The sequence below is a fragment of the Engraulis encrasicolus genome, chromosome 8 (assembly GCF_034702125.1).
Source record: "Engraulis encrasicolus isolate BLACKSEA-1 chromosome 8, IST_EnEncr_1.0, whole genome shotgun sequence".
Classification (NCBI taxonomy): domain Eukaryota; kingdom Metazoa; phylum Chordata; class Actinopteri; order Clupeiformes; family Engraulidae; genus Engraulis; species Engraulis encrasicolus.
This window is the reverse complement of record NC_085864.1, coordinates 28,651,495-28,664,287: the sequence shown is the minus strand read 5'-3', so window position 1 is coordinate 28,664,287 and position 12,793 is coordinate 28,651,495. Positions and strand designations below refer to the sequence as shown.

The following is a 12,793-nucleotide window of genomic DNA, read 5'->3' as shown; positions in this document are numbered from 1 at the left end:
GACAAACATTTCCCCATTGGATGAACTAACTAGCAAACACTAACTAAATGTGTAGGTTGTGGGGAAATCCCAGATATCCTGAAGACGTAGGCGAAACATACAAGCTGGCAAGAGTCGGGTTACACCCAAAAGGAATCCCCAAAACCGCAACAAACCAGTCAGCCCTCATTCATCAGCCCCTTTAAAAGAATAAGTGAAAAGCCACTTCTCCACCCTGGCCTACCCACAGCACCATGGAACACCCACCTCCCCGATGATTCTCTGTCGAACTTCCTTACCAGTTACCTGGTTAACACCAAACCTAATCACAAGTGAGATTAGATCATAACGATTGTGTAATACTAAAGGCAGTATGGGAGTTCCCAGGTTACCTTACCAGCCTTAGGAGCAAGCTTCGCTTTTAGTTTTTTCAGCATAAGTTTTCTTCCTAGACAGATATAGATGTAGAGTTTGTTTCCTCAACTCACTCTGAAGTTTTTCCTCCTATAATCAAACTAGCCAAACTAAAGCGGAGTTATTCCTCACAACTGTTCAGTACATTTTGAAAGTCAATGTTTTCAAGATGGCTGAATTTCAATGTTGATCTTCAACATTGAATTCCATCTATTTCATCATTATTATTGTTGTGTTGATGTTGCGATTCTTTTTAAAACGTTTTATTATTACTATTTTCCATTTTAGAAACAATTACATGACGCTTTACTGGAGTTCTACAATACTGTGTCAATAGGTCATCACAGTGTATGGTTAATGGGTCTTAATACTTACCCATATCGAAATCCTCATCTGGCAGGCTCGTCTGTAACTCCATGCAGCCATCCATCTCAGCCATTGGAGGCACACAACTGGCAGATTCGAATGGTTTTCCGCCCGCTTTAGCCCTACGTCCCATACCACCACCACCAAACATACGTGCCATTGGAGCTGCACAATTTGCAACCATTTTTCGAGGTGCAGATTTTAATTTTTTTCCAACCATTCGACGCATTGGGGCTGAGCGGCACATGGCCATGGGTCTCTTGCCCCTAAAAAACATTCCTGCAGAGAAAACACCAGACAAAATGAGTGAACAGGTGAACCTCGAACAGGTGAGTTCGGAGTTGGTATGAAATGAGATGACACACAGTCAGACATAACTGAGGACCCACTCTAACTTTGTCTGGACTTACCATACGCTCGTAATTTTACAGATTTTTTTTTTTTTTTGGTAAACAGGCACATTGAGAAACGATTACTGGTGGGAGGGGTAATCTCTGTGGAAGTTTGAAATGTGGGTCTGATTTAACCATATCGACATGACGGATTGTTTGGATATGACATGCAATCTGCTCGTATGTAGTGTGCTATCATTCAGTCCCCTCCCTCGTCCCTCTCCTGTTCACTGCTTGGTTGGTTGGTTGGTTGCCTGGAAACAAGAATAATCTTGTCTCAGAAGACCAGACTCAAGTGTAACGTGGCGGTAAATTTTAATTGGAGATTTACTCCCAAACCTTTTCTACAAGTACACCCTTTTGTAATTACCATACCCAATAACCATACAAGCCAATATTGATTTTTGGGAGTTGTAAGACACTTGTATGCATTTGGGTTTTATTCAAGCATTTCCTACTCTCCGCGACTCCCCTGCAGTACCCTTGTGAGCCCCAGTTTGTGAACCACAGCTTTCCTCTAACCTGGTGTTGGCACAGGTCTGTGGAGCAGAGGCCCCTGCACTGTCTCTCCGCTGGCCTTGTGGGTGGCGATGAAGGCCGTGTGTGCACAGCTGACTCCTGACTGCAGGCTCAGCTCCAGGAGCTTCTCTCGAACAGCCTTCGCCTCTGGCCCACGAGCCCTCTCCTCCATCTCCATGGACCTCATTAGGGTCCGAGCAGCCAGCCGGTGCACAGTCACTCTGCAGTGTGGAGGGGAGAAGCAGAGTAAAGCACTTATCAGTATCACAGATTTTGTAAGAGACCAGATACGCCACTGGTTGATTTCACGGTGTATTTCCGGTTTCCGAAACGAGGCAGGTTTGTATTAGTTCTATGGCAGATTTAGAACTGAAGGGGCAGTTCCACCCTTATCCACGTGGTGGCCCGGAGACCAGAATGAATGGAGTCCTATGGAGCAAAACCCCTCATGGTGCCTTTATCTCAGTATATGATTTTTTCTCGTGTAATTCGGATGTTGCTTTCGAAAGACTATATATAGAAAATACCCACGGCTGAGTTTTAGATCTTTTGAGCCACAGGCATATGCTTTAAAAGTGATTTTTAAGTGTCTATGACGTCACATCCTTAGCAAAATGCTAGCGAGTAGTGAGCAACAAAAAAGCCTCCTGTAACAAATCAAACGGACATATGTGCTTTTTTATTATACTGTTGAGTGACAACCTTATTGAAATCTCCAGAACGACATTCAAATCTGAGCTTTGTTGATGAGACCTGGGTGAAAATTAAGATTTTTAGCATCTAGCTCCTTTGGGCTCCATTCATTCTGGTCTCCGAACCATAGAACTAAAACAAACTAATACAAACAACTGGAACAATGGGGCTTAATAGCGAGTGGCAAGGCTGTTCTATAAGGGCTGTGTCAGTATATAAACATTAAAAAAACCGTGCTAATCCAACACTATTCAGAAAATATCCACCTTATAAAGCCCAGTCAATTTCAACAGTGGCTATGGTTACATGATGTATTTAATTCCGAATTATTAATTCGGAATGAAATAGTTTGTAATTAAAGTTATTTTGCGAAGTGTATACATGGCACTTTCACTTAATTCTGAATTAATGTCTAGGGAAAACAAAGCATTTCGATTGGCTAGAGGACACACGTGCAGAGCGAGCCAAATAAGGCGCGGGGGCGTGGTTGCCAACCTCCTGTGCCTCCGTGAACTTAAAGTGGTGGTTCGCTATTTTAGACATTAAGCCCTGTTTGTGTGACTTCTGGGGTGAAGTAGAGATGTTCACCCCCATTACTATGCGCGGAGTAATACTAGAGATTCTTTAGAAGTATATAGTATATAGAGATATGCCAACATAATAGGTTTCTATAGAGCTTGAAAGTGACGTCACTTCCCCCGATTTCATGGGACCTCAACAGCGTTTTTAGATGAAAATCGTAGCATTTAATCCAATGGCGGTATTAAAATGATATTTCGATCCCTTTCGAGTTGTGCCACGAGCTCCACATATGTTGTTTCTGATATTTTTGTTTAATTTTTCGTACGAACCCCTAAACTTTTTAGAAAGCTGTGTTTCTTCACATTTTTCATGCAGACGGCCTCGGAACAAAACATTGATACTTCTGCATGAATAATCTTTATCTAGCCTCTTAAACAGCGTATTTGTAGCCCAGCACATGTAATGACTGAGATCGGAAGATATTTACTCGCTACCATGTTGTTAGATGGTCAGCTTAGGTCCCGCGAAATGCGGAACTAAGGGGCGGGACTTTCAAGCTCTATGGGCACCTAACGTGACCAGGTTACGGTCTGCCTAAAGGGGCGTGTCATAATGCTCCTACAATGAATAGAACAGTCCTTAGGTCTGCCTAAAGGGGGATTTCCCCCCCTCCCCCTTGCAATAATAGAACCCGGAAACAATGGGCCAATGGATCCTCTCTCTCTCTGTCTACTCTCTCTGGTAATACTAGTCAAACCAATACAATCAATGAAGATGGACAATAATGATAATATATCTTCTCTGGAAGCGTATTTCGAGTTGATTTTCGAGCCAACGTATCGCTGCCCACCTCTGACCACTCGGTGAGTTTCATGTCTCGGCAAACGAAAGTTTGATGCCATTTTATGATCGATTGCTTGAGTGCTTCATTGGAGTCAAAGTAAAGGTGGGGGGGGGCTGCAGTCTTGGATACCCAAATGCTCCGTTCAGCACCAAATGTCAAAATTGTGATGAGAACATCTCTACTTCACCCCAGAAGTCACACAAACAGGGCTTAATGTCTAAAATAGCGAACCACCACTTTAAGGGAGAGCTGGTCATCTTCAGCCACAAAATAATTGCCTCAGCCTGGGTCAAACCTTAGCATATGGCCCTAAGATGTGGATCACTTAAAATGCTAACATTAGCAAATTGAGCAAAAAATCATGTCAAATACTGCCTATTTTTAATACCCTTGTCAGTTTGCAGGGGTTCGCCAATAGCGTGTTTGCACACATACCTTATTTGAGACAGGTCCCCATTCATCCATTCATTCATTCCATTAATTCTTGCGAAAGGGAACCAGTTAGTCCTGAAATGCTAACAAGAGATACTGGAACTCTATGGCACTTACGAGCTCTATAGGCCTACATGACAGAGGAACGTGTTTATTTGGAATTAAAAGAGGAATAAACCACCCACTTTATTCGGAATTAAGTTTAATTCCAAATAAACTTAATTCCGGTTCGGCAAGTGTTTACATTATGTTTTTTTTCAAAGTGGAATAAAGTTTACGTTCACATGAGACATTTAATTTGGAATGAACTCCATTTAATGGTTTTGGTCATGTGTCTCCACTGCCTGTCCATTCCATGTGCCATAATTGTACCACCTGAAGCAGGATTTTAGGAAATCCGGGTCATACGTAGCGTTAGTACATCAATTAAGCACATTTCATGAGGAAAATGGTCTGGTTTAACTATCACAGCAATGTAGTTGCTTTTTGAAATCTATTTTTAACAGATGAAACTGGTTCAAGACAAGTGGTTTGCTTTCTGCAGGAAGGACTCCTCACCCTGTGCCACCTGCAGGTTTTAGACTGAAGTTGAGTTGGTTCTTCACTGTCTGATCCAGCAGGCTGTACTGTATCGTCACAGATCCCTCAGGATTTCCAGGGCTCTGTGGGAGCCGGTGGGAGGGAAAAGTACACCCTTTGGAATTTCTTACATTTTAGCATGAATTGGTAATAAAATATGGTCTAATATTCAAGAAAGTATATAAAACGAGAAGGAATAAATGGTGTCTGGTTTAACTACTACCACCCAAATAAATAAAATTGTTATCACATTTTTAGTGGTCATAAGATGTAAACATTCACAGGGCAGCAAGGAATAAATAAGTGCACCCTCGCATTCAATAAGTGGTTGACTCTCCATTAGCTGATATAAGTGTAAGCGGAAAGCACCCCAAAAGTCTCTCTGTGCAGCTTAATAGCAGGGAAACTTAATTGTTCTCTCCACAGGGGCAGGGCAACACCAAGGCAAAATGACAGGAAGAACAGGAAAGGATGGCAGAAAGTATTTTGACTTGAAAACAATGTCTGAAAATATGTCTATATGACATTTCATCTCAGGGGTTGCATGTGTGCTGCTCAGCGCCCTGATGTGCATACACCAGATATTAAACCTCAATTGTGTTTTTGTTTACTCACCTCTCCTTTGAGTTGAGCATACAGAAGTGCCCTTTGACCATGGAAGAGCACTTTGAGTGGAGGAGACAAAGTGGTGACTGACACGGCATCTGGAAGGGTCCATTCCACTGAGATGTCCTTCACTGCTGGCTGCAGTGCATAGCGGAGAGACTGCATCACCTGAGAGGAGATGAGGGCCATGTTGAAGATGCATGAAACGTTTGCAACTTGGTTTTTTTTTTTCAACTGAAATGAGGTGCGCTGGATATATTATTGGGTTCACAAGTCTTGAGGTAATGCCAGCTGAGAGCCAGATTCTTAGTGCCGTTCTGTCAGAGAAAACATTGCAACCTGCTGGATAAGTGGTCGAGCATGCCTACCAAACGGTAGCAAACGTATCTGAAAGTCATTTGTCGAGTTCAGAGAGGGCAGACTTAACTCGTACCTAACAGAGCCGTTTATAGAGATGTCTATATACGGCTCTGGTACCTAATGAAATACCTCTGTATGCCATCAAAGCTGTGATCAAGAATCATGCCAGCAGTGATGAGCAACCTGGATTTAGAAGCTACAACCCAGTGCCACATACAGTGAGGAGAATAAGTATTTGATCCCTTGCTGATTTTGTTGGTTTGCCCACTAATAAAGACATGATCAGTCTATAATATTAATGATGAAATGTATTCTAATATGGAGAGACAGAATATCAAAAAGAAAATCCAGAAAATAACTTTGAAGAATATATATTAATTGATTTGTATTCCATTGAGGAAAATAAGTATTTGACCCCTCTAGTCAAAGAAGACAAAATGCTTGGTGGCAAAGCCCTTGCTTTCTTGTACAGAGGTCAGATGTTTCTTTCAATTAATGACAATGTTTGTGGATATAGTAGAAGGGATTTTTGTCCACTTTTCTTTGCAGATAATCTCTAAATCATTTAAGTTGTATGACTGTATCTTGGCAAATGGGAGCTTCTGTTCCCTCCACAGGATTATTATAGGGTTAATGTTTGGAAACTGTCTAGGCCACTTCATGACCTTAATGTGCTTCTGCTTGAGCTACTCCTTCGTTGCTTGGGTTGTATGTTATGGATTATTATCATATTAGGAGGCCAATCCATGACCCACCTTCAGTCTAGTGGTGGTGGGAAAGAGGTTGACATGCAGCATTGTACGTTTACATGTGTCCCTCCATCCATTTCTTGACGATGTGAGGTTGTCCTGTGTCTTGGCCAGACAAACAACCTCAAAACATAATGTTACCACTTTCATGTATGATGTTGGAGAAGGTGTTGTTCTTGGGATCATAGGCAGCATTTCTCTTCCTCAAAACACATTGAGTTGTGTTAATGCCAAACCGTTTGATTTGGTGTCATCTGATTCCAGCACCTCCCAATCATATCCTAATCCAGTTTGATGTCCATTGGAAAACCTCAGGTGAGCCTGAACAGGTTCCTTCTGAAGCAGGGGTACCATACATGCACTGCAGGATTTTAATCCGCGGTGGTATTAAGTGTTTCCAATAGTTTTCTTAGTGATTGAGGTCCCAGCTGCCTTGAGATCATTTCCTAGCTCTTTCCATACAGTTTTAGGGTGCTTCATCTCTGTTTTTTCTGGTTATTGAATCCCCACAAGGTCAAATCTTGTATGGAACCACAGACAGGCCTAAGATTGATGATTGATTATGATTTTGTATGTCCTAAAATTTGGAAGAAATGCACAAACAGTTTGCTCCTGAATATCCAGGAGCCCATTTCAGCCTTGTTGAGTTCTAAAATCTTGCCCCTGACATCCTTTGGCAGCTTTTTGGTCTTTCCCATGTTGGTGAGTTTAATTTGATTGATTGACTGATACTATGGACTGATTCTGCATATTCAATGTGTCTTTTGTGCAGGTTACTATTAACAGGTGTGTTCAATTCAGATAACAAGTTGATTGGAAGTGCCATTTGATCTGTGGGATCAGAACTCTTAATGGTTGGCAGGGGATCAAATACTTATTTCCCTCAATTAAATATAAATCAATTAATATATATTCTTTAAAATTAATTTCTGGATTTTCTTTTTGATATTCTGTCTCTCCATATTATAATACATTTTATCATTAACATTAAAGACTGATCATGTCTTTATTAGTGGGCAAACCAACAAAATCAGCAAGGGATCAAATACTTATTCTCCTCACTGTATATGTATTCCATGACCTAGTTCTGCATGTCTATATTGTCCTAATTGGACAGGTAAAACCAGATGATTTGGTTCATTCATTAAATCTCAGTTCCACTCGGCCAATTGTCCATCACCTCCTACCTTGGGTTGCATGCGGTCTGTTCCTGTGATGAACTGAGCATGCCCAAAACCCTCCTTGGCCAAGCCAGTGATTAAAGCAGTGCTGGCACCCTCACCGATACCAAAAGAGAAGCATCTGGACACACATACACAGTACATAGTGTATTTGAATGGTTGTAACGCCGCATTATGTAATAACGGTGCAATATGTAATAATGTAACAGATTATTACATAATGCGGTGACAATTGCCGCATTGTGTAATAATTTACGCATTTCGTAATAACTTTTTTCTCATCTTGTAATAAATTATTACAAAATGCGAAATTTATTATGGAATGCGGCCGCAACTTTTTTTTTTGATGGAAATGTAATAATGTATGTAATAATCTATATGGATATGTTTTTTCTGCACTTGGATTCAGTAGGCACAGCACACACATAGTCTCAGTGACATGGTAGTCACTGCCCTCTCTCTCTCTCTCATTCTTCTCAGTTCTCAAACTGCTCGAGAGTCGCGAATGATGCGGTTAAAACCGTTAAGAAATCATTTCACAACTTGTTGCGTGCAACAAGTCCAGCGAATGTCTCGCACTTTCTGCTACATTACACCAATTTACAGTGACATTGAATAGGCCAGGTCTAAACACTTCACGAGGTGGTGAAAACTTGTCTTGCACTTGCGTGGGTCTGTGGCGCGGATCTCGAAAGCGCAGGAAAAACCTGTGCAGTGGTCCTCGGTGCGAGTAGGCTATCCTACTACACAGTGACCACATAATGATGAGAGAGAGAGAGAGAGAGAGAGAGAGAGAGAGAGAGAGAGAGAGAGAGAGAGAGTGTGTGTGTGTGTGTGTGTGTACGCACGGAGACAAACCTGGCCCATATTGATCTTAAGCCCCATCTTGGCTCTTTGGAAATATTCCTACCATTACAAAGGATATTTTAATATTTTCAGGCTATTAAATAAATATTCTGGCTATATAAAATGAATCTGTATTGCAACAAATCTAGTTAGGCCAAGGTCTATATAGGCTATCCAAGATATTTAATTTAAACAGAATCCTTTCAAGCCGTGCAGCATCAACGTGGTCATATAGCCTACTGTCTGCACTTGTTCCGTTGCCTGCCTCATAGCAGAGAAGGAATGGCTTGCTGATGTTGAGGATTTGTAACGTGGATTATCGAAACTGAAGACTTGATTTCTTCTATTGATACCTTTTTGTTTGGTATAATTACGGACAATGCAAATAACTGATTGATAGGCTGACTGATAGGCAGACATGAAAGACTCACTACTCCACGGGCAAATATCGGGAAAAATTAAGCACCACCAGCATGGACAGCTCCCCACGAGTCACTTATAATGGTTGGTCTTTTCCTGGGATTTGATTCATGTCGTTTGGGGGAAAATATTAAAATAGCCTTTGTAATGGTAAGAATATTTCCAAAGAGCCAAGATGGGGCTTAAGATCAATATGGGCCAGGTTTGTCTCCGTGCGTACACACACACACACACACACACACACACACACACACACACACACACACACTGTCTCTCTCTCTCTCTCTCTCTCTCTCTCTCTCTCTCTCTCTCTCTCTCTCTCTCTCTCTCTCTCTCTCATCATTATGTGGTCACTGTGTAGTAGGATAGCCTACTCGCACCGGGGACCACTGCACAGGTTTCTCCTGCGCTTTCGAGATCCGCGCCACAGACCCACGCGAGTGCAAGACAAGTTTTCACCAATGCCGGGGTGGCCATTATAACTATCGGGACATTTCCCGGCCCAAAATTTGGGTGTGGCCCGTTGGACCATGAGGAAATATTTTTAAATTCAGTATTTTTCTCACTTGGGTTATTCTTAATGCAATGATCACTTGTAGTCTGCATAAATATTCACCATGACAGCGCAGCTACCGGCAGCACCACAGCAGATTATTAAGGTGCAGCCATCTAGGCGCCAAAGAGTCCCTGGGGAGGCGCAGCGAAATGTGCGAAGAAAGGTGCACTTTCTATAAATCTGCGTGTAGCCTAATAATAGCCAAATTAAATGCATCCCTTTCTACTACCTCTACCACAACAGAAGTCAGCAAAAATGAGGAGTCAGAAACGTATAGGAAGGAGGACATTGTATGGGTTATAATTCAACTCATCTTTACTTTCTTAAAATAATATTTTAAGTTCGTGGCAATTGGCGTTATTTGGAAGCGACTCGAGAGCCCAGACATGGTGCGAGCACCGGAGAACCGCCGTGGCGTGTGCTTAACGTGATTTGTATTCTTGAAGAACAGCAAAAGAGCCATTAAAAGGGGAAAGAGAGCAAGCGAGAGAGACGAAACGATTAAGCAAAAAGCAGGTAGGATAAAAGAAAGCAAAGGTGAAGATGCCATTACTCCCTCCCAAGCTTTGCATGGAATGCCTCGCGATAAACAATCTGAATGGTTTGTAATGAACCTTTTGAAAGCTTCAGTTAGTTTGCAAACGTCGGGGGGAATTAGGATGTTACTTGACGCAACTCACAATCAGCTCGTAAATGTTGGGTTTACAGAGAAAGAGCTTCACGCTCTCTAGCGGTCCAAAACTAAAAACCAATGTGCGTATACCTTGGAGGCATGACGCGGCGACAAGTTTTGAATCAATAATGGCCACATTTAGTAGCATGACAGCAGCGCGCAGGTGAATAGGCTCAATAAGAAGTCCAGTAACACAAGTGATAGGATGAGGATCAACGACAATCTTGGCATGCAGGTTTGCAAATGAAATGTGAATAAAACGTTTGGTGATGTGACAGTTGCAACGAGAATGTGAGAGGGGGGATTAAATTGATATGATATCTCAGCGGGCGTTACTACTAACTTCACGGCTCTGTGTGCGTCCAAGAATACGCTCAAGCAAGGCTATAAGTGCAGGGTCACTTCTTGCTGCTATCGGTCTTTTGTAGGCAACCCGACATCGAACAGCTTTGCGCATCAAAGGCGTGTCGTCATTGTTTTTTTTCCCAAGTCAACAGTATTTGTCAACTGTTCTTGGCAACGAAGCAATGATTTGGATAGGCCTGTTCATATTACTGTAAAAGTAGCATTCATTAAAATGGCCATATTATGGGTAGCCTATTTTAAATGAAATACTTTTTAATAAGAAATGACAAAAACATGTATTGGGGATATCAATTGTTATTGAATCTGAAATTCATTTTGCATCCCTGAACAAGACTGGTTTAAGTAAGGACAAGACATAGCCATGTGGGCCTAACACCACGGGACTATTGCACATTAGTACCATGCATGTGGAGCATCAGACAAACAGAAAATGGAGCCTGACTCCACAGTAAACCACACTCACATCCACAGATATCCAAGTTGTTGAGAACTTTTTGTGATGGTTAATGCAGTTTGATTGGTCAAATAACTCATGTTCAAATACAAATATAGCTTTTCTTTTTTTGTTGTCATAGCCTATTTGTTTCAATTTGAATTAGCCTAGACCTTGTAAAGTTAAAGTTTTCTGTTAACTTGACAACATACTCTACTTTAACATGAGTCCAATAAAATGCATTGTGAGCGATTTTCCATATCAAAGTGGCCTAGATGTGAATTAAAATCCCGGCCTGATTACAGGGCCCACTCCGGGCCTGGTTTTCACCACCTCGTGAAGTGTTTAGACCTGGCCTATTTTATGTCGCTGTAAATTGGTGTAATGTAGCAGAAAGTGCGAGACATTCGCTGGACTTGTTGCACGCAACAAGTTGTGAAATGATTTCTTAACGGTTTTAACCGCATCATTCGCGACTCTCGAGCAGTTTGAGAACTGAGAAGAATGAGAGAGAGAGAGGGCAGTGACTACCATGTCACTGAGACTATGTGTGTGCTGTGCCTACTGAATCCAAGTGCAGAAAAAACATATCCATATAGATTATTACATAATGCACCATGTTATTACATTTCCATCAAAAAAAAAAGTTGCGGCCGCATTCCGTAATAAATTTCGCATTTTGTAATAATTTATTACAAGATGAGAAAAAAGTTATTACGAAATGCGTTCAAGAAATCTATTACGAAATGCGTAAATTATTACATAATACGGCAATTGTCACCGCATTATGTAATAATTTATTACATTATTACATATTGCACCGTTATTACATAATGCGGCGTTACAATGTCTCCTTACACAAAAACTGATATTATTATGTATGCCAAATCCATTCAAATACAATGATCTTTTACTTACCGGTGAGAATGTACATTAAGTTTTACCAGGTCCAAAACGGCCTTTGTGTTTCCCACCTCTCCGTCAGTGAACATGAAGATCTGGGAAAGAGAGAAAGTACATGTAAATATTAATTATGCTACTAATGTTATAACCAGTACACTGATTTTGTCAGTCTTAAATCTGTAAATCTCTTAACGTTTCCGTGACAAAACTAGATGCACTCTGAGAGTGCAGACCTACGCCAAGGAAGCTGTTTGATTGAACATTATACAATAGTTAGATCCGGTCGAATTATTTCACAAATTGTGATTGGACAAGAGGCGTTCTACACGTCACTAGGAGTGAGGGTATCCTCCAACACTCTATGAATGACTCTTCACATCTAATAATCACTCCGCGACCAACGATACAAAGTAACCGTAACCAACGTGGTGCGCGTTGCGCAGCAACCAAAGACAATAACTGGAACTATTTTTCCGGAGCGGAGGAACAAGCAAATAAACAATCAAATAAAGTAATTAAAATAATTTAACATTTCTTTCAATGAACTAATTGTGTTAGCAAAGGAACTATTGTATAAAAGCAATATAACACTTGTGGTCGTGAGGTTGTTCTGGGACACCCTCACGTGTAATTACCAGCCTGCGGCTTCGTGCCTGCGGCGAATCACACCCGTGAGGGTGTCCCAGAACAACCTCACTCCCACTCGTGTCATATTGCTTAATTTGACTATGTTACACCCTATTTTTTTATTTGAAGTCTTTCTGCCTTCTTTTTGTGGAGTTAGAAACTGGAATGTCAAAATTCACATTCAATTGAAGTGTCACATTCAATTTGCGGTCACTAGGGGCATCTAGATTTCTAGGCAAGTCTTACGTCTTAAGTCTTAAGTCTTACCCCTGATTGTAAATACTGACACAATGCCCGAGGTTCTATTTCGAGTCGTAAATATCAAACAGTGTT

General features: G+C 41.3%; 1 protein-coding gene across 1 annotated transcript in view; it reads right to left on the bottom strand.

The window, feature by feature from the left end:
- The window catches only part of LOC134454401 (von Willebrand factor A domain-containing protein 5A-like), a 32,328-nt gene that overhangs the window by 8,279 nt on the left and 11,256 nt on the right, over positions 1–12,793 (bottom strand). Inside the window, exons 10-15 of the mRNA XM_063205381.1 lie at positions 11,849–11,928; positions 7,643–7,757; positions 5,356–5,514; positions 4,720–4,823; positions 1,674–1,891; positions 769–1,038 (exon numbers count right to left, since the gene is read on the bottom strand). Coding sequence (XP_063061451.1) covers positions 769–1,038; positions 1,674–1,891; positions 4,720–4,823; positions 5,356–5,514; positions 7,643–7,757; positions 11,849–11,928 — 946 coding nt within the window. The remainder of the gene's footprint in view (positions 1–768; positions 1,039–1,673; positions 1,892–4,719; positions 4,824–5,355; positions 5,515–7,642; positions 7,758–11,848; positions 11,929–12,793) is intronic.